At 39.9% G+C, this 22776-nt stretch overlaps 1 protein-coding gene across 1 annotated transcript; it reads left to right on the forward strand.

Moving 5' to 3' along the window:
* The first annotated feature begins 13158 nt into the window (after positions 1-13158).
* Positions 13159-16205, forward strand: LOC146680905 (putative C-type lectin domain family 20 member A). Its single transcript, XM_085449502.1, has one exon. It carries the CDS (start codon positions 13234-13236, stop codon positions 14080-14082), a length of 849 nt encoding a protein of 282 aa, XP_085305628.1. The 5' UTR covers positions 13159-13233; the 3' UTR covers positions 14083-16205.
* The last annotated feature ends 6571 nt before the right edge of the window (positions 16206-22776 follow it).

Consider the following 22776-nt stretch of genomic DNA (forward strand, 5'->3'; position numbering starts at 1 on the left):
TACTGAGAAACTCCCAGATCCTTCCACTTACATGACCGCTGCGGCACACCTGCACCAGGGTAAACTCCGCCAGCCCCACTCCTGCTAAACAGGTTAAAATAGATTTAAGAGCAACAGCACCACTGAGTCTTTGATTTTATTTATTTTCTGCTGTATATGACTTGCATCGATTTGAAAGCTGAATGCAAGGTTGATTTCAGCAAGGGACTCGTGGCTGCTTGTTAATCCTCCCTGTTAATCATGGCGTGATGATCTAATGCAGTGAACTGTGAACAGAGGAGAGTTGAATTAGTGGGGAACTGGCACTTACGCAGATGTGAATGAAGTTTTAGAGGTGTGAATGGCTTACGTTACAGGAGGAGCTTGTGATGATTTGAGGAGAGGGTCAGTGAAGGTCTGGAAGGCGAGCTGAGTTAAAATGGAAAGTCTGCATTTTATTCGCATCTTGACCAACAACCCAAAACTGTCACTCATAAAAACAAAAACAAAAAAAACACACGAAACAAAATATACAATCAATGAGGCCTTGAACAGTTGAGTAGCTTAAATCTTGTATTAACAAGAATTTCCAATGCTAACTAGATTTTGTTAAATAAGCAGATGATGCCACAGAGTGAAGCATGCTGTAAACTTTATTTGGGATATGTTGTTGACATAGAACCAAAAATATTATTATATTTTTCAAAAACAAACAAAAAGCAATCTTTTAGCTTCAGCATTAGATGTCTTTGCTTTTTGAAGACAATTTACTGTCAATTATTTGCAAAGGATTCGATTTAGTTGTTATTGTGTTCTCCATATCATAATGACAGTAGGTAGGTTACCAAGATTATGGGATACAGTCACCTAAAGAAAATCCAGCGCTAAAAGAACAAAAAAAAAGCACTTCATTAGTGACAGTTTCCATAAACATTGTGTTGGCATCACTTTTGATTCTACCACCAGGGAGAGAAAGTGATACAGACAAGGGGTCCCTCTTGAATGACCAAGCTGATTGTGGAGCTGGTTTTGGTCTTGGTTGAATGGACTTCGTGAGATGTTTTCTCCCTGGAGAATATCACAGGACAGACCCAGGGAATGCTGGACAAATTATATCTCTGGGCTGGCTGCTTGTGCATTTATTTAACAAACCACTACATTCCTAATAAACAGTCTGCTTGAATGACACACTTATTTTTTGGCTTGCCTCACAGAGCATCATCTGCAGTGGCTCACTTTGATTTATTGATTGTTTGATTTTTTTTTATGATTTATCTGTAAATCTACATACGGGAATGATGAATCTTATTCAAACACTGTCAACAGCTGACTTTTTGGAGTTTGAAAGCTAATAAATCTGTGAGTTTGTCGATGAGTTTGTTCCCAATGATGTCATTTTTTGTTTTTCTATTTCTGCTTTGACTTGCCCATCCATTTTCTTTTATTTATTAAATTCTGGTTTAGGGAGGCTGAAGCCTATCCTTGCACAAGTTGCCGGGCTAACAAAAAGAGTGGGTGGTGACTAAAAGAATAAGAATGCAAATAGAGGAGGCAGAAATGAGAATCCTTGTGTGGTTGGGCTCACCCTCAGAGGCTGGAGGCTAAAGAGCTCTACTACTAAAGAGTATGTTGGATTAAATGTAACCCTGCAAAAATAATAATGGTATTTGTTTTCTTCAGATGACATTAATCACAAAACTAACAATGCTTTGAGAAAAAAAAACTTTTTTTCTGTTATTATTATTTTCATATTTGCTTCTTGGACTTATTAAACTTATTTGTGGGATGCCCAGAGACTAGTTCAGTCAGTGCATGATAAACATTTTGACAGGATGAAACTTAAATTTATTCTCTTGTCATCTTCATTTGTTCTCCAAGTACGATGATGTAACATGAAAACAACTTTGTCCTGTCAACCAACAATATAATTTGTTTGTGTCCTGTGAACCTAATCAACCCTCGTGCTTTTCCTTAAGCAAATTTTAAAAATTTGGTTGTTGTGCTTGTTGTCATTGACCTTGGGCTTCATCAGTTCTTCTGTATTTCCAGATTGCACTGAAAAGGGCATCATTTAAGTGTAAGATGTTTAGAAGAAAATGTAGCTCAATGGTTCAGTGTCATGGTCCATGCACCGCTGGCACAGGTTGTTGAGTATGGTTTTGGACTTATTTGTTTCTATGAAAGAATAAGTTAATTATGTTGTAGTTCCTGAGTATACGTATATGCATTATTCTTTCATGTACGTGTGTCTGTTTTCTCCCTTCAGGTCTCCATGTCTGTTTATCCCCAGTCCCAGTGTCAAGTCTACATAGCCATCTGAGTGTCAGTGTGTGTTTCTTCCTGTTTTATTCTGATAGTCTCCTGGCTCATCTATATTTGTTCAGTTTTGCTTCTTCTGTCTCGTCAGTTCCCTCTGTTCTCTGCCATGCCCTCTTCTAATCTCCCCTAATGGTATGTGAGCCTCTGTCCTTCTGTTATTTTTGTGTCAGTAAATAGGTCAATCTAAATTGTTGCTAGGTGTGAATGTGAGTACGGATGGTTGTCCTACTCATTGTGTTAGCCCGGGGGCAGACTGGAGACTTGTTCAGAGTGTCCCTATGGCTGCTAGGATAGGCTTGGCTGCTTGACTTTCAGAATACTGAAATGGTCCTACCTACATTCCAGTATTCTGTAAACCTCGGGTGGGTTACGTTTACAAGGGATCCATGTACCAGTGTTTCAGGGTTTATGACTAGGATTTTATTTGCTACTAAGCAAGATCAGGACCCACCACTGCATCCAAAGGTGGAAGTGTTTGTAAACCAGTCTACCTCCTAATCCCCAGTCTTCAAATAAGTAGTTGTTCATGGGACTTGGACAAAGGTGAAGTAGACACACAAGGAGCAAGGAGCATCACCTTGATGTAAAATGTAAATGAGTCTGTACACTATAAGGAGAACGAGTAGTCCTGTCAGCACAAATGTATAGTCATGGAAATAACTGAGAAGTTGCTGTTCATGACCTTGAGAATCTTGGTCATTTGTCGACTTCCAGTCAATTGGAGTTTTGAAAACATACCTAATTGTTAGTTAGGACCCAAATTTGTGATCATCAGAACTTGCTGTGGAAGGGTTATTGAGAATGTTAATTTACAACAGTTATAGGACTGGACCAGTATTCCTGGTTTGTTTGTTGCAAGAACTGAGATGGAAAAAGGTGGACTTTGAGTTAAGTAGCATGGTCTTGCTTGCTTGTACAAACAAAAAGAGTGGCTGGGATGGTGTCATGGGCTGGGTCTCTGACCAAGCATTTTGAGTTCATGTATTGTTGAGTTCTTATAGAAGTATTGAAGATATGTTAACTTTTTGTTGTTGCTATTATTAGCTAAGATTTGTTAGTCCTTGTATTTTGTTTTCATTATTTAGGTTAGGTTCATCTAGTGATCCAAAAGCTCATTCTAAGTTGCCATGTTAGTTCTTCTGTTTATTAGGTTCCTCTTGTTATTATTATTTTCATATTTGCTTCTTGGACTTATTAAACTTATTTGTGGGATGCCCAGAGACTAGTTCAGTCAGTGCATGATAAACATTTTGACAGGATGAAACTTAAATTTATTCTCTTGTCATCTTCATTTGTTCTCCAAGTACGATGATGTAACATGAAAACAACTTTGTCCTGTCAACCAACAATATAATTTGTTTGTGTCCTGTGAACCTAATCAACCCTCGTGCTTTTCCTTAAGCAAATTTTAAAAATTTGGTTGTTGTGCTTGTTGTCATTGACCTTCATAAGTTCTTCTGTATTTCCAGATTGCACTGAAAAGGGCATCATTTAAGCTGTTACACCCCAGCCCAGGGAAAACTGGCGTGCAACATAAGGAAAATAAAAATAAGGAAAAATGCCCCCACACTCCCTGCTCTCAAGGAGGACGAACCAACAAAAAACAGCTACCACGGATTTCACAACAGCCAGTCAGTTTATTGAGTCCCAAAAGGTAGCAGGCATCAGGGTGAGCATGGCCAAAACAACAAACATAAACTCTAGAAATGAAATGCAGCTGGCTTACCTTCACAGAAAACCCCAAACGAAAATTAAAGGTGTCTTACCTGCCTCCCTAACCAAAAACAGGAGAAAAGGTTCCCAAAGAAAAATGGCTTCTCACCCCTACAGCTACCAAGTAAAAAAAAAAAAGTATCGACAACTATTTACTAGGGGTGCAACGATACTCGTATCGATATTGAACCGTTCGATACAGTGCTTTCGGTTCGGTACGCATATGTATCGAACAATACAAAATTTGTAATTTATTTTATCAACTTTCCTTCTGACGATGCTGTCTGTGTTGAGCGCTCAGTGAATCTGCGTTCGACTACTCCGCCTAGGCTGCACTGTCGAGCGCAGATCCACTGAGCTTTCAACACAGACAGCATTGTCAGAAGGAAGAGCGCAGGGCAAGCTAGCGAGACAGAAGTTAAGCTCTCCTTGCAACATGGCAAATTGAACCTCCCCACCCTCATTCAGATCTGGCGTTTGGAATTATTTTGGTTTTCATGTAACGTATGACCCTGAAGGTAAGCGCGTCATGGACTAAAGTAAAACAGTATGTTGGATGTGCCACGCAATGCTCAATTACATGGGTGGGAACTAGTGTGTTAGCGCAGTTAGCTCGTTAACGTGTTGGCCGTCTAGCCCCACGCATCAGGGGTAGCTCGTTAACGGAGATTTGCCGTGTTGTGGCGTTAACGTCATTTCAACGAGATTAACGCTGACAGCACTAGTGGGAACACAACGAATATGACTGCACATTTACGCCGACATCATCCTAGTGCAAAGACAAGTGGAAGCAGACAAAAACAACAAGCATGCATGCTACAAACTTTACCCGAGTCATTTAGACAGCCGTTAGCACATGATTCTCCTTATGGGGACCTGATATGTTTAATATTGTGGCGAGCTCAGACAAGGAGGAGACGGAGGTGTCGTTTGGTCTTGCTTCCCGTGAGCTAGCCAGGGAGCACAGCCGTTTATTGACATCTGCAGAAGAACACTGCCGCTAGCTAACTGCTCAGCGCGGCAACCGCACAGCAACAACAACAACAACACACAGGGCGCCCTCTGACCCCGGAAGGACACACCGTCGCAGCGAGAGGGCGTCACCCGTCACTATGGCAACATAAACAAAACATAACTGTACAAACAGAACCCCGAACAGCCCTGACCCGCTACATAGCCCCCACCTAAGGGGTCAGTCGTCCCCGACGACCCCATTACCCCACACAAAGTCCTGCAAATGTCCAGGTGCCTTCTTTTGGCGCACCGGCCGGTCACGACCGGCGGGGGAAAAGTCACTCGGGTCAGAACATGGGGTGCCACCATCATCCCACTTCTGACACCAATGTGGCAAGCTCAGACAAGGAGGAGACAGAGGTGTCGTTTGGTCTTGCTTCCCGTGAGCTAGCCAGGGAGCACAGCCGTTTATTGACATCTGCAGAAGAACGCTGCCCCGAACAGCCCTGACCCGCTACAATATGCTGCTGAGAATATAGCCCAGAAGAAGCGTATAGTATTGCTTTTATTTTGGAAAGAGCCATTTCTCTGTAATAAACTCTCTTTTCCAAAGATGAGTGATTCCTCAATCAGATACAGGGCTTGCAATATCGCTAGCCCGACGTCCCGGGGCTAGCGATTTTTCCAGTCGGGCTACCAAAATCTATCTCTGCCCTGCCCGTCGGGCTATTGGCATCGGTGAGCCACTGTCAATATGTGACATATTGAAATCGCTTTTGAATTTGCGCTTGTTTTTTGCTTTCACTTTGCAATCGCGCGAACTGTGTATAGAGAGCGACAGCACTGATTGGTGAGTGATGATAATTTGCGCACCAATTCCTCTGACATCGTCTTATCAATCGTTAGCTTACTATGCAAACATGACAAGTGAAATCTCCCACAGCAAGCTTAAACATGTGAGAGGTTGATCGCGCAGAGAATCGCTGAGCTTATGTGAGTGCGTGTGTAAAAGCAGCAGGATATATATTTTAGTTCTGCTGAGTCAAATAAGACAGGTCAGGGTGAAGAAGTGACAGCCAAAGAAAAGCTTACCACAAAACGGAAAAGTTATGACAAATCAGACTATAAGGCAAAAAGAAAGTGCAGCTTTATGGTTTCATGGACAAAAGAATTTCTGTGGCTGCAATATGACGAGCTATATAACCGGGGCTGCACATAAGTGGTCCGCAGGTGCGCATTCGTTGTCAAAATAAAATAAAAAAAACGCGCACAAGATATGAAGTTGCAACGCGTGTTTGCGTACATACGATTTTCTGGAGGAGGACAGACATTTGCTTAGAACTCTTAAAGATGTCAAAGAAGCAAGCTCCTTTAAGCAATTACTTTGGAGTTCCTCCACCTCCAAACAAATGTCAGAAGGAGTCCGAACCACAAAAGAAGCACGTATTCTCAGAAAAGTGGTTGCAGGAGGTGAGCTGGCTTCAAACAAATGATGAACGCACAGAGATGTGGTGCGGAATGTGCCCACTCTAGCGGACAAAAACAGTGCTTTTTACATGGACGCAAACGCGCGTTGCAACTTCTTATCTGGTGCGCGTCTTTTATTTTGACAGCGAATGCGCACATGCGGACCACTTATGTGCACCCGTGTAAATAACATAATGTTCTGCCGGGTGTGTTGTTGGTTTTCTCTCTCTCGATCTCTGAGTTGACAAGTGCCTTTGTTACTGGGACCAGTCATTTTAAGAAAGGCCCCCATTAGAACCCATGAGAAATGCAAGAAATGCATTATTGCTGAGTCTGCAATACCTTTCCCAGAACAAACACCAATTGCAAATAACATACTAAAAATAAACCTGAAAAATCTGTTTAGAACAGCGTACTATGTTGCAAAGAGTGAACTACCACTGGCACAATTTAGCAGTCTTTGCAAACTTCAAAAAGCAAATGGCCTAGATCTTGGTTCCACTTGTCTCTTACCCGTGACTTCAGTGGAAATTTCATATTCAGGATCTGACACAGACTGATTCAATTGTAATTTGTTTTTCAACAATTTTTTGATTAATGTTTTGTTTCCTTTACAATATTATACTTTAATGTATAATATTGTAAAGGAAACACAACATCAATCAAAAAATTGCTCTCTTTTTTATTCGGGCTACTTACATTTATTTTGGGCTACCAAAAACTGAAGAGTCCCTGCCCGATGGGCTACCAGGGATTTTGAAATTTTGAGAGCACTGAGATATATTTATTTTTTTAATTACTTTTGTTTCAGCAACATTAAATTTAAAAACTGTACTTTTGAGTTAAAATATATATTTATAATTTTAATAAATGACAAATTAAAAAGGCATGAATATTTTTTTTGTATCGAAAAATTATCGAACCGTGACACCAAAGTATCGAACCGAACCGTGAATTTTGTGTATCGTTGCACCCCTAGTATTTACATCTATATACGACAAACTATTTACAACACGGGAGGAGATCACAACCATGACAAACTGAAACACAGGGCTTAAATACATAGAGGGAGCAATCAGGGAATGGACAACAGGAGGGAAACACAGCTGGGGCAAATCAGAACTGACTAGACAAGGAAGCGTAAACTGAACACACTGAGATAAGACAGACCTTCAAAGTAAAACAGGAAACGCATAACAGTCACGCCTAACACAAAACACTGACAACATTGGATCGTAACAAAGTGTAAGATGTTTAGAAGAAAAGGTAGCTCAATGGTTCGGTGTCATGGTCCATGCACTGCTGGCACAGGTTGTTGAGTATGGTTTTGGACTTATTTGTTTCTATGAAAGAATAAGTTAATTATGTTGTAGTTCCTGAGTATGGGTGTATTTCATGATTCTGTTCCGGGCATGTTCATGTATCTAGCTCATGTTTATATTTCATACGTCACTGGCTGACGTCACAACATGGCATGAGTGATAGCTCACTCAGCTAGTGAGGATAGGTTATTAATGATAGGTTAATAATGGTTGATAGGTTAATAATAATATCCTCATAGCTGCATGTCTTTGGACTAAAGACCCCGATGGTGGAATTCAACTCAAGACTTTCTTGATGTGAGACAATAGTGCTAACCACATGGCCACCCCTATTATTATAATTGTTACTATTTCAACTATTATTAGTAGTACCATCTCTATCATTAAGTTCCCTATGCAAGGCACACTTACTATTATTGTTATTATTATGGAGGTACTGAAAAACAAAAAAATGAGGCATAAGTGCATCTAATTTGTTCTTCCGTCTAATAAAAAATATTTGAAACATAGTGCGAGGAGTGACATTAACTCTTGGATTGGAATGCCAGTGTGACAACTAATATGAAAACATTAATGCTGAATTACAAGTTTTATACTTTAGTTGACATTACTACACGACTATGTGCACTGCTGTGTCTGGCATGCTGTTCGACACATACAAGAAGTTATATACAGTGGGGCAAAAAAGTATTTAGTCAGCCACCGATTGTGCAAGTTCCCCCACCTAAAATGATGACAGAGGTCAGTAATTTGCACCAGAGGTACACTTCAACTGTGAGAGACAGAATGTGAAAAAAAAAATCCATGAATCCACATGGTAGGATTTGTAAAGAATTTATTCGTAAATCAGGGTGGAAAATAAGTATTTGGTCAATAACAAAAATACAACTCAATACTTTGTAACATAACCTTTGTTGGCAATAACAGAGGTCAAACGTTTACTATAGGTCTTTACCAGGTTTGCACACACAGTAGCTGGTATTTTGGCCCATTCCTCCATGCAGATCTTCTCGAGAGCAGTGATGTTTTGGGGCTGTCGCCGAGCAACACGGACTTTCAACTCCCGCCACAGATTTTCTATGGGGTTGAGGTCTGGAGACTGGCTAGGCCACTCCAGGACTTTCAAATGCTTCTTACGGAGCCACTCCTTTGTTGCCCGGGCGGTGTGTTTTGGATCATTGTCATGTTGGAAGACCCAGCCTCGTTTCATCTTCAAAGTTCTCACTGATGGAAGGAGGTTTTGGCTCAAAATCTCACGATACATGGCCCCATTCATTCTGTCCTTAACACGGATCAGTCGTCCTGTCCCCTTGGCAGAAAAACAGCCCCATAGCATGATGTTTCCACCCCCATGCTTCACAGTAGGTATGGTGTTCTTGGGATGCAACTCAGTATTCTTCTTCCTCCAAACACGACGAGTTGAGTTTATACCAAAAAGTTCTACTTTGGTTTCATCTGACCACATGACATTCTCCCAATCCTCTGCTGTATCATCCATGTGCTCTCTGGCAAACTTCAGACGGGCCTGGACGTGCACTGGCTTCAGCAGCGGAACACGTCTGGCACTGCGGGATTTGATTCCCTGCCGTTGTAGTGTGTTACTGATGGTGACCTTTGTTACTTTGGTCCCAGCTCTCTGCAGGTCATTCACCAGGTCCCCCCGTGTGGTTCTGGGATCTTTGCTCACCGCTCTCATGATCATTTTGACCCCACGGGATGAGATCTTGCGTGGAGCCCCAGATCGAGGGAGATTATCAGTGGTCTTGTATGTCTTCCATTTTCTGATGATTGCTCCCACAGTTGATTTTTTCACACCAAGCTGCTTGCCTATTGTAGATTCACTCTTCCCAGTCTGGTGCAGGTCTACAATACTTTTCCTGGTGTCCTTCGAAAGCTCTTTGGTCTTGGCCATGGCGGAGTTTGGAGTCTGACTGTTTGAGGCTGTGGACAGGTGTCTTTTATACAGATGATGAGTTCAAACAGGTGCCATTCATACAGGTAACGAGTGGGGGACAGAAAAGCTTCTTACAGAAGACGTTACAGGTCTGTGAGAGCCAGAGATTTTCCTTGTTTGAGGTGACCAAATACTTATTTTCCACCCTGATTTACGAATAAATTCTTTACAAATCCTACCATGTGGACTCATGGATTTTTTTTTCACATTCTGCCTCTCACAGTTGAAGTGTACCTCTGGTGCAAATTACTGACCTCTGTCATCATTTTAAGTGGGGGAACTTGCACAATCGGTGGCTGACTAAATACTTTTTTGCCCCACTGTAATGCTGTCCTACAGTTCAGGAAACACAGATTCTCTTCCAACCTAAAGAGACTGTCCATATGATTTCAAGACTGGACTCTCCAACCCCACGCATTGTTTCTTTTCTTCAATAAAATGCATTTTATGTGCTTTAAATAAATCTTCAGCCGTGGAGTGTTTATGTCCTGGTGACCAGCTTAGCAGCACCTGGGAATTGGAGTTAATGACAGGCTGCAAGATTTCCCCTCTGGCATTTATCATGGCAATGGAGTTGGTCATGCGGGCATCTCGGTGGGTAGTGGTAGGTGAGAGACTCAAGAGCACTGTTCCCTCTAAGCTGAGCACGTGAGAAATTGCGCACTGCTAACACAGTCTCCACGCACAGAAAATCAGCAAAATAAAATAAATACATGTATTTACTTTAATTCCAATTCAGACTGGATTTTTTTGTGTGCGCAGCGCAGATTTTCTGTGAGACCATGTGAGCAGTGCGCGACTGCTCACGCGCTCAGCTTAGAGTGGCCTTTGTCTTCCTCCCATTAGAGCCTACATGGATGACATGACCATCATTGCAACAACAAAACCATGTACTAGGCGATTGCTACAGAAGCTCCAGGAAAACATCGAATGGGCAAGAATGGAGTTTAAGCCAAGTAAATCTCGCAGCATCTCCATCATAAAAGGAAAACTGACAGCCAATCAATTCTATATCAGTGGAGAACAAATTCCAACAGTATTACAGAAGCCCATAAAGAGCCTGGGACGGTGGTATAATGCAGACCTCAATGATACTTGGCAACTAGAACAACTAAGGCAGAACTTGGCTAATGATCTCCAGCGGATTAACAACACTGCACTCCCAGGAAAACTGAAGCTCTGGTGCTTTCAATTTAGGTTATTACGCAGACTACTGTGGCCATTGACAATGTATGAGGTCTCACTTAATCATGCAATCGACTAAAGAGGCTAGTGAGCTCCTACGTTAAGAAGTGGCTCGGACTTCTCAAATGCCTCAGCAGCATTGCACTCTATAGCGACGGGATACTGTCATTGCCAGGTAGAGGGGTTTAAATGTGCAAAAGCGAGGCTTAAGAGGCACTGCTCCCACCCTAGCAAGGGAGGAAGTGGACTCCAGCCACATCTAAGCTACAGGCCAAATCTGCTCTTCGGCAACATGACGTGGTTGGTCACATCCAACAGGGCACAGGAGGATTTGGTCTTGGAGCAGTAACACCTCTGTGGCAACAGGCATCTGTAACTTCAAAAAAGGGTAGTGGAGAAGGTGCGTCGACAGGAGGAAACAGCCAGACATGCTAGAGGTTCGGAAAAGACCCAGCCTGCCCCCTGTTTACAGTCCCAGCCACACTCAAGAACATCTTAGTTGGTTGTAGGACTAGCCTTACTCAGGGCAGATACACATGGAGACACAACCTGGTCCTCAGGTGTCTAGCTCCCAAAAACTTGCGTATGTCATTGTCAGGGATTGTAACATCTAGTCCTTTTACTGAATAAAATGAAAGTTAATTTAGACAGTAATGTAAAAGTGAAAAGACAATCATGAAAATAGGAAATAGGGAAAAAAGAAAAAACTCATGAAAGTGTAGTAATAACAGAACTTAAAAAAAGCAACCACAAGAAAAAAGGTAAGGCAACTTAAATTAAATGCTGCTACTACACACAAATGTATTTAAACACTGTATTTTGTTCAAAATCTTATCAGTGTGAAAAATGTAAAGCTGTATTTCCTATTCTCCTTTCTAAATTTATTCTCATGATCTTTGATTGTTTCCCAAGAAAGACACTGAAATACTCATTTGACTTGCTATACAAACATGCGTTTTGCATATCTACTGTGAAGTAAGGCAGCACTTATGCTTTACCCTAAGAAAATTCTAAATTTGTTTATTTTTCTTGTCCTAACAACTTTGGGAAATATACCTCACCATTAGTGCTGATATGTTAATAGATAAAAAATAAAAAGGGAGGCTAAGTCGCTGAGTCTTACCTGTGCTGTTTCACCATCATCCTGTCTGTAATCTGGGAATTTTCTGTATTGTTATATTTCTATATTTCTGCACCTTTAGGCAACTGTTGATTTGTTTGCTATCAGACTCTTGAACAGCTGACCTGTTTTAACAGTAATAATAATTTTTGCAGATCAGGTCATTTTACATATTGAACCAGCATATTAAGCTCAGAGCTCTTTTGCACACAAATGTATTTATTTTTTTTGTCTCAATTTATTTGTTCATACTATTTGTATTTATCTGTTCTAGTTCTATCTGTACATATTAACAGGCATCTGTGTGTGGACAGCAGAGAAAGAATTTCATTGTACAGAGAAATGCTTTTCTTTGTAAATATGACAATGAACACTTTGAATCTTTAATCTATATAACTGAAATTAAATTGATCTGAAATTAATATAGTATCAAAATAAAATCAAAAACACATATTTGTGCATCTAAATTGGCCACAGGTGTAGTTGTTTTGTCACAATGGTGTTCTGTCTGTCTGTCTTTGCCCTGCAACAGACTGGTGGTGACCTGTCCAGTATGTACAAAATATATTCTTTTATAGATAAATAAATAACTAAATAACTATATATATATATATATATATATATATATATATATATATATATATATATATATATATATATATATATATATATGTAAAGTTAACTTGAACTGAAGTGATATGGCTTCAATTTCTCCTTAAATAATTTCTCTTTATCTCTTTATTTATTTTCCAGTGAAATGCTATGACAATATAAAAAACGACTTGCTCTCACTGCAGAATAATATGGTTTGTTTGTTTGCCACCCATCCCTTGTGCTTTGCCTTAAGCAAATTCTTAAATTTGTTTAGGGCGTCCTCTTCCAAGAACCTTTAGATTTATGTCAGGAAATATTTGTGTGGTTAAAAATAATTTCTGTGAATTTACTTAAAATGCTTTAAGTCTTTTTTTATACAGCCTTAGCTACCTATTTTACTTGTTTATTTAATGCTGGGACAGGTTCGGGGCCCTGTAAGCAGTTTTATGGGCTGTCAAAAAAAGAAGAACGTTAAAGCAGCTGTGTTTTCTCACTCAGCTTGTGATTATTGTGTGGTTAAGAGAATGAAAGGGCCGACCTATATGCAAATGCATGTCTGAAGGACAAGCATAAAAGGTGACAGCTCCACAACAGATTTCCCAAATCTTTTTAAATCCAAGAGCACAATGGACAGACTCTTCACTTACATCCTGTTCCTGTTGAATTTGTCTGGGACTTTTAGTAAGAGTAAGTACATTTACATCAAAGATCAGAAGACTTGGAAAGCCGCTCAGAATTACTGCCGGGAAAACTACACAGACCTGGCCCCTGTTAGTAATGAACAGGACTTGAACAAACTTCAGAAGATGAGACCCCCAGGCCGTGTCTGGGTAGGACTGCAAAGAATTTCAGGCACAAATAATTGGACCTGGTCAGGAGGTGGACCAATGGAGGTTCCTTGGGCAATTACGCAACCCGACAATGGCGACTTAGATACCAATGGCTATATCGATAAAGATGGACTGAGTGATGGAAAACAAGCTGACAGTATAGCCTTCTTCTGCTACAGTCCAAAAGTGGTGAATGAGAAAAAGACTTGGGAGGAAGCTCTGGAGTACTGCAGAAAGACCTACAGTGACCTCGCCAGTGTGGCATCAGTGACCGAGATGTTGCTGATACAGAGAGAACTGAAAAAGCAAAACACCACAGGTCCCTTCTGGATTGGATTGCATTTCTTCTTTAAAGACTGGCTGTGGGTGGACGGCCAGGAGCTGCGCTACGCATCTTGGGGTCAAGGGGTAAAACCAACATGTCCAGAAGTCCAGAGTGCAGAGTGTGCCGCCTTACAGGCAATGGAATGGTCGGCCAGTGACACAACCTCGGCTTCTTCTGGCACGTCTGTCAGACGTGTTTATCATTTTTCAGCAAATACTTTGAGGAGAGATGAGGCAACTCTTGCTGCAACTGTATATAATAGTGGAGGTGTCTGGGGGGCTCATAACTGTGAGAAAAAACTTAATTTTATTTGCTATTGAGCAAGTTTGCAAAATTAATTTGAATTACCCTTTAATAATTGTGGTTGCTATACTTTGGTTGTTCATTTCCATTTGCAATTTCTGTTTTGCTCCTTGATTCTTTTCTTTCTTTCTATGGTAAAGGGACACTTGATCAAATTAAAGAGTGCTGAATAGATTTGAAAACATCAAAACAATAAACACAGAAAGCAAACTCTGGTAGATAAAATGTCATAAGTAAATACAAACGAGATTAGAGTAATGTCTATATTTCAAAATTAATAAAAAGTCAGGCTGAAGATGGAGGAATTAAGTTTAGTACTATTATTTGCACTCAGGTCAGCTTTTTGTCCTTTCTTTCTTTTGATATAATGCTAATCTTTTGGTTTTGGTAGATTATCTTTTAAAATAATAAACTCTCATTTCACTCAGTTCCCAAAATGTTTTAATTGTTGTGCTTCATGATGAGTAAACAGATATTGAACTATGTTGTGACAGAATTTGGTTCTTTTACTGTAAATAGAAATAATCATGGTAAACAGATGGATGAGTAGGCTGCTTTTTCAGTTTTTCTTTTACTCTCACTACAATATCTGAAAGGCAAACCAGTGTAACTCTAGAAGAAGTAGGTGTCTTATAGTAAGTGCTCGGTTAGTGAATCAGTTAGGCCTATTAAAAACACAGTGTGTGATTTTCTCAGGCAAAGGAAAGAATCACACTACAAATTATGGCAGATTTAAAAATAAAAACCCAGTTAAAATAAAATCCAAGTCAAATATCATCATTAAATTTCTTGCTTAGTTGGGGGAGGTCCCAGGAAACCAATTTCTCTTTCTGACATTTAGAACACATGACACAATTTCCTGTTTTGTTTTTTGTAGCATGCACTAAAAGAACATCTATTTTTATTAGATTTGAGTGATATGTTAAAATTTTCCATCCTTACACATGCTAGTATCGATTAATTCCTTATGTCTGTGATACCTGTAGGATTATAGTTCAAACTATACATCAAACTGTACATGAAACTGGTGTACATTCAAGCAGCATTTTTAATGTAGCACAGAACAAACACCATTGAGCAAACAGGTTGTTAATTTATTGCTAAACTGCATAAAAAATGATTTAGCAGTGACAGGTCACACAAGCTCGTATGTTTGACACTGGACACATTTTGAAGTTGGCCAACTGTGGAATGTGTTACTTGCAGTGGCTGTTCAATCACAGAATCTCTGTGAAGTTTGCAAAGCAACACACGTCATCTCTGGTGACAGCGTTTAATTATGCTAGACTTTTAAAAAGCAACAAAAAGCAACAGTGGTGCAGAGAGTCCAAATACCTATGTGTACAAAAGCTGCTTATCTCTGCACAAAAGCCACTAGATTTTTACAAGAGACCGCAGTTTGCTCAGAGTTTTGAGATCTTCGCTATTTCATTAAAAATGCTTTTTTGATATGTCCGTTTTGATGTCAATAGTTAGCAATGGATAGATAAAAGCTAAAGATATAATGGTACAATATATGGGCTACAAAAGGTCCAGCAAGGTTTGACGCTCTACCTTGTTGGACGCTGGCTGTGTCTGGGTCTGAGTCTGACACCTGCTGGACACTTTATATAACTACCTTTGTGTGCAACTGTGTGCCGTTGACCTGTTTCAACTTACTGAGGAATGGATCAGTATATTTTATTTACTTTCATTTTGCATAAAGATAAACCATAAAAATGAAAATGAAATTTACAAACAAAGGCAGTGAAGAAAAAAACTGTGTATACACAGGCTGGTCGATTTTACAAGACCACTGTTTGTGTAACATGCAATATAAATGCACCTCAAAGAACGTGCAGTTATATGCAGGGAAATGTGGACAATCATGTCTTTACCAATTATTAAGAAATGACTGTTGCTAATTTTGGTAATGACACTAAAATACATAGGGTCAAAGATAACTGCTTTTTGGGAAAAAATTATTGGAAGAAATTAGAAGATATCAGTTTGTTGCAATGTAAGCTTTACCACAGTGAAAATCTGTTCAAGCAAGATTCTCACTACAAAGCTGTCAATATAAGAAGTCACTTTCTGGATGTAACCTATGGATATGTAACCACCTAACTATCTAAATAAATAAATAAATAACCACATATCACGTGTTTTGTGAGTTTTTTGTTCTTACATGATTTTATTTATCTAGTTGTTTTCAAGATAAATATCACAAAGTGCTCCACAAAAAATGCTGAAAAACCAACAAAGACACATCTATGCATTTTTCTTCCACTTATTCTGTTCAGCACCACAGGAGGTGGCACGCGAAGGGTTAACCGATGGCACGAGCATAGCTGGACTGGCCCGGTGATTTTTCATTTTTATGGGCTGACGGACGCTGGAACTTTAGGTAAGAAGTTATGACCTGCAGTCTGTCTGGGTCAGATATAAACCAAGTTTAGGTGGAGTTTATCGTTTATCGTTGTGCTGACTTTTTACAGTCAGTTACAATAACTCGTACTGCGTACTAGCTAGTATGACGGAGTTTCTATACAGCTGGGTGGGTGCTATGATGTTACTGATAGTGAACTTTATTTTATTCATAAGGTTAGTTAGTAGAGTTGCCAACCGTCCTGCAAAATACGGAATCGTCCCGTATTCGGAGAAAATATTACGCGTTTCGTATTGAGCTGAAAAGTTTGTCCCAGACTTCAGTTAGAATGAAAAAGACACAAAGCTGGATTTATTCTGTGTCTTTACGCTGCAGCTGCCTCTTCTTCTCTCATCCTCTCACCCTCCCTCTCCTGTTGCTACTTCAATCATGAAACTGATCAATGATCAGCTGATCGGCTTTTCTCTCTGGTTTATTTATCGCCCACTTTGCGACAGAAAGAGGAAACCAGCGGATGTCGCGCTAAAAAACAGCAGCACGTTTAAGCTTGATCAGCTTTTGTTAGAATTGATTTCATATTAATTTCTCGTATCAGCTGATGTTTGCTGGAGCCACAGCTGTAAACCTGCTGGTCATGATGTCGGTTTGGATATGTGGTGAGAGGGAAACAAACCAGGAGATGTCCTTACTGAATCATCAGAGCTGAACAGGTGATGGAGAAACAGGTTTACCTTTTAGGTGAAATGAATGAGTTGAAGGGAAGTTATGAACTGTTTCTGAGAGAAAAATTACACCAGGATCCTTTTCTAAGTAGCTGACAGTTGGTAACTGTGCAGGGGCGGGTCTAGCAAAGTGTTGCCAGGAGGCAGGTGTCACACAGTGGAAATCTGTATTTATCTTGTACATTGGTTTTATTCTAATTTTTAGTGTCTATTTATGAGTGCATTTTTTATTTGCATGATTTTATTGTTTCTTTTGCATGTTTGTATGTTGATATTTATATTGCATGGTTTTAATCACTGTGGACTGGCTGCACATGGGACAAATTAGCTGATAGGGATCACCTGCTGAGGCATGGGTGTGTCCAGAGGTGGCCTATCAGCTGTGCAAAGACCTTTCAAAAGCAGGCTAGCTGAGCACTGGGAGGAGAGAGGCCCCAGATATGAGGAGGAATGTGTGGAGGCCATGTGAAAAGAGGGACCCGCTGCCTAATTGTGGGGGTGCGACGCCTAACCTGGAGACAGATCGGCCGATGTGACGTGGCGACCCAGCTCTGTGCCTAATTTTCCCCACACAACATTATTACTTCTTTCATTCATTGTTATTAAAATATTTAAAACTTGTTTTTTTTATTATTATTGAGATTTCTACAGTTTAAATTTTCTCCTTTAATACGAACGTCTGGTTTTCATGTACAATGGAACCCCGACTTGTGAAATTAATTCATTCCCGAGGGTCTTTTATAAGTCGAAAATTTTCGTAAGTCAAAGCACCCATTGTGCCTTTTGAGTGAACGATAGGCCATAGGCTAATTGTTAACTGCAACAACAATACATCGGTTCAAGTGGAACAGCGAAGTGCAAGTACGAAAGCCAAGGGGGTTGTCACATGATTCGGAAGGCATTGTGGGCATTGTAGGCATTCTGGGCTTTCGTTACGCGGGCATTTTGCAGTAACACAGGCAGAAATATTGGCGTTAACTCCCTTCGTAAGTTGAATTTTTCGTTAAATGGGGTATTCGTAAGTCGGGGTTCCACTGTATTAAAGAAATCTTTTTTTAAAAGAGTTGAAAAAGTTAAAAAAGTTGATTTTTAAGTTACAACAGGACCTTTCTTTAGGTTCCACATAACTGGCAATAAAGAATTTCAAATGATTGTAATTTAGCTGTAACTAGCTGTGTATGACCCTCAATTCACTTACAAAGACAGTAGGAGACAACACGTGTGAGTGGCAGCATTTGTGAGTAGGGTCTCCACTGTCGTTTACTGGGTGCAGCCGGGTTGGGAGAGGGTCGCCATGGCTATAAGCCAGGGCCCTCTTGGGACCATTGTTCTGGCCCCTATTTGTTATTTTACAGGGTGCCGACGCAAGGGGAGCTGTGGTGGCATCGCAGGACGGACTCGGGTGCAGAATGCAAGCTGGGCAGGGATGTGATGGGCCCAGTGGAAAGACAAGAGGATAGGAGGCTCCTCCTCATCTGCCGAAGACAAGGCTGGTGTGGACTCCACTCTAAAGAAGGAATTCCTGGATTGCTGGTGGACCCATAATGAACATGTGGCATACTAACATTAGAGGGAATTTAGTGAACGTAGAAGATTGTATTTAATATATAACCGTGATCCATCCCAGGCCCTTGCAGTTGGTAGACAATAAAATCTATCCTGGTGTTCCTGGTGTCCAAGTCGTACTTATGTCTGTAAAGCAACTGGGGTCTCAATATCCTGTTTAAATGTCTCTCCGTAATGATGGTTCCTTGCATTGCCAGGCTTTTCGAAATGCATTTGTAGCTCATTCCCAGCGTAAAATAAAACTCAATCATACTGTCTGTCCATGGTGTATAGGTTTAGCCTACTCTTATGCTTATGTCTCTATGCAGCTGTCCAGGAATTGTGTCAATATGATGTGCGCACGTTATCTATTTCGTTGCCACAAATGCGTAATTCGTTGCCACGTTATACCCAATTCGTGGTCACAAATAAGTATTTCGTGGGCACGTTATACCCATTTCAAGGGCACGAAGTAGTATTTTGTGGCCACAATTTATTAATTTTTTGGACCATGTCATCAGAGGGGCTCCGTACATCTCTGTGCCTTGGTATCTGACTCGCTTACTCCCCCTTGTATTTAAAAGAATCGTCCTTTTTTTTCTTTTGCAGCATGACATTATGGCGCAACCGCTTTAGTGTCTGCGTGTTACACAGGAGGGCACTAACAGGGAAAGGGGGGCACAAAGAAATACTTTTCCTTCTTATTCTTATTTAAAATGTCTCGCTTTTAATAAATAATTATCTGAATCTTACAACCAAAGTTTTATTTGATGTAAAATGTATAGAAATCATACATATACCAACAAGACGGTGTACATCACTATCACAACAGCGTTTGTTTTCATTCAAAGGCTTTATGGCTTTTCCTATAATACCTGGTGGGCTGGTCTCTAGTTAAAATGCCCCGGCTGATTTTTTTGTCACAGTCCAGCCCTGAGCACGACACGCAGTGAATTAATCTGAGAAGGTGCATTAAAAAATAAATGGCCGGGCCAGCGGTGCACATCGCAATTTAGCTCACATAGACACATTAGTTGTGCCACTTCTTAATGACTGTATCTTAGCTAACAACCCCAACTACCAGATTCAACTTGTAATTGGCTAAAAATAACTTCACCTACCGGGGAGGGGGACGCTGCTAGCTGGCAGGTTTTTCAAGCGATGCGAAAAAAGTATTACTTTAAACTATTATTACTCAAGTAAAAGTGAAAAGTAGTCTTAAAAAAAGTTACTCAAGTAAGAGTAAAAAAGTACTTGGTGAAAAGACTACTCAAGTAGCGAGTAACTGTTTGAAATGTCCGATTTACTTTTTAAATAAATGCTATCAGACAAACAAAAATAAATAAATATACAAATTTTAGTATTTTCAAAAGGAATATATGTAAAATCATCAACAAAATAAGGCACAACAATTCTAATTTCCAGATTTCATTTTTCCTCAACATAAAGCTTTTTTTACCAATGCCTACAGTAAATAATATAAATATATAAACAGTGCAAACAATTTCCAGTGACAAGATATGCTGTAAACTTTATATTCATTTTTGTTCCAAATGGCAGCAGTCTCAGAGAAAACATTAGAACAAGGCATCTTCAACATGTGTTCATACAAGGCAGCTCAGTTTACCATAAAATTGTATGGGTGTGCATTTATTTCTGCATATTTAGCAAAAATGTGCCATTTCTTTACTCAGTGAAGTGATGGTTAAGCTTCAGCAGCAGTTTGCTCTCAAGGTTCTTTCTGTGAAGCTCTAACTGTTCAGCAGTGAACAGGAGTCCTGCATGACTGAGAAGTCCTTCACAAGCTCCAGATGCAGGAAGAGCTGTATTGATTTTGATGGACAGCTTCTTGATGTGAGGAAAGCCATGCAATAGATCCATACCTCCAGTGAATGGTCATGAAAGGTACCTCTCCAGCCCTGCTTCTGGCTTTCCTGACCCCATGGATCCATCATCTTCGTTGGTTAGGCCGCTGTCTGTGCTGGCCTCATCCAGCTCTGAGTCTAGGTGATGTCTGATGAAGTTGAGACCTGTGGAAAGATGTATGGTTTTCAAAAGAATTAGGTCTGGTCATTATAGTGCTGTATACACTGCCAAGCTGTGGATGTTTGGCAAGAAGATTTGATCATATTGTTGATGTTTTTTACTAACTCTTGTAGAAAAACAAAATCTTGTCATTCATATCCCGCACAAACAGTTTGCAATGAATTCCAGATTAAGTTTAAAATAAGAACGCGTGCAAGGCTAAGCAGTGCTAGCCAATGTTTGGCTGTTACTCTGGGAAAAGACGAGAAAGACAGTGATGGAAGCCGTGACTGGAGCTACGATGTAGCCTATATAATATTTATATTGTACGAACGTGATAATTATGTATATTGTAATAACGTGATATTATATTATTCAAACGTGAAAGGTGTATTGTTAGAACAATATATTTGTCATGCTATATCACGTTATAACGTGATATAGCTCAGGTTACACGAGCTGAGTTTTTTTCACGCTGAAAAGTAGGTTTGTTTTGGCTCTCGCTGAAGACACCGACACTGAAGACATGGCTGTTCTTTTGTACTGCTTTTAAGCTAAGCATTCTTTGTATATGAGGCCAAGGGTGTTCATCCTCTTCAATTTTTCATGTTTCTTCTTTCCGTGTGTCCGCCACTTTGAAACGCTTGGGCCGCTCTGCCCGCCACAGTTTCAGACTGGTCATGTGACTGCATGGCCACATCTGATTGGTAAAAAAGTTACCGGAAACTCTACTGGCGGCATGTTATCTAATGTGTTAAACTAATTATTTTTTAAAAGTAAAGCGTCGAATTTTGCAAATGTAAAAGTACCATTTCTTCTTCACAAATGTACTCAAGTAAAAGTAAAAAGTATCGTGCAAAAAAGCTACTTTAAAAGTACATTTTTTTCAAAAACTTACTCAAGTAAATATAACGGATTAAATGTAACTAGTTACTACCCACCTCTGCATACAAGTTTAACTGTCTTCAGAACATTGCAGAGGCCTTATTGACAGTATTTGGCTCTACATATCTGTGTGAGCAGATTTTCTCTCACACGGAGAGTGTCCTCAGGTCTGAATGCTGGACACTCGGAGACCTGTGTCTCTGAGTGGGAGACCAGAGTTCACATTAACATACATATCTCTGTATTAACAAACATGCCATATTGGCCCAGTTTATTTTTCTTATCATTGTTGTGTGGAGACCATAAATAGCATTTGCATTTTTTTTTTTTTTTTTTTTTTGCTATTATGGAGTTCTTGATATGGATAAAAAGTGTCCTTTTTTGTTTCAAAATAGCTGATAAATATTCGCTGATAGCTGGCTACATCTGCGAACAAATATAATCCTATAAAGTTGTTCTATATAGTGTGTAACTGTTGATATAGAGCGGTATTACGTTTATTGCTAATGCAATCATATGGCACATTGACTTCTGACAAAATTTTGGATGGCACTCATCATCAGAAAGGTTGGCGACCCCTGCTGTACATTGTGGAAGGACAGATGCAGTGCCATGGCACACGCTGTCATCTGTCCTTTGGTGAGATGATGTAGCCAGTAAGGCATCAGAGTTTCACAATGCTGGTGCTAAAATCCCCAGGAAAATTAGAGATTATTAAGATTTCCAGCAAATTGGTAACAATGATGGGTGATTCATACTAGCAATAATAGGTCAATAAAATCAAAAGAAAAAGTAAATCAAATAAATTCAGTAAAACAAAAATAACTCACACGGACCACCCGGGCTTCTTGAAGATGCTATTTGTTAATAGTCTAGCTTATGTCGTGTTCAAATTTTTTCACAAGGAAGTAGGGAGAAATGTCTGTTGTTTAAAAGATTTTATTTACTTTAATTTCAAGTGTGATGTGTAAGCATGCTGAAAAACCCTGTGCGCTCTACGTCTACCCTTCAGTTTTTAAAATCCAGACATAGCACCGGACAAAGCTTTTTACCCTCAAACACGGAGGACCAACACGTTTATGAGCACATTTGCATTGTGCATAAAAAAATAATAAAAGAGCTTTATTTAATAATTTTGTAATCTGTTTAATAATTTTCAACCCTAA

Source organism: Copadichromis virginalis, linkage group LG23, assembly GCF_057382275.1.
Source record: "Copadichromis virginalis isolate Kocher_CV1m ecotype Utaka linkage group LG23, C_Virginalis_male_GT1.1, whole genome shotgun sequence".
In the NCBI taxonomy this organism is placed as follows: Eukaryota; Metazoa; Chordata; class Actinopteri; order Cichliformes; family Cichlidae; genus Copadichromis; species Copadichromis virginalis.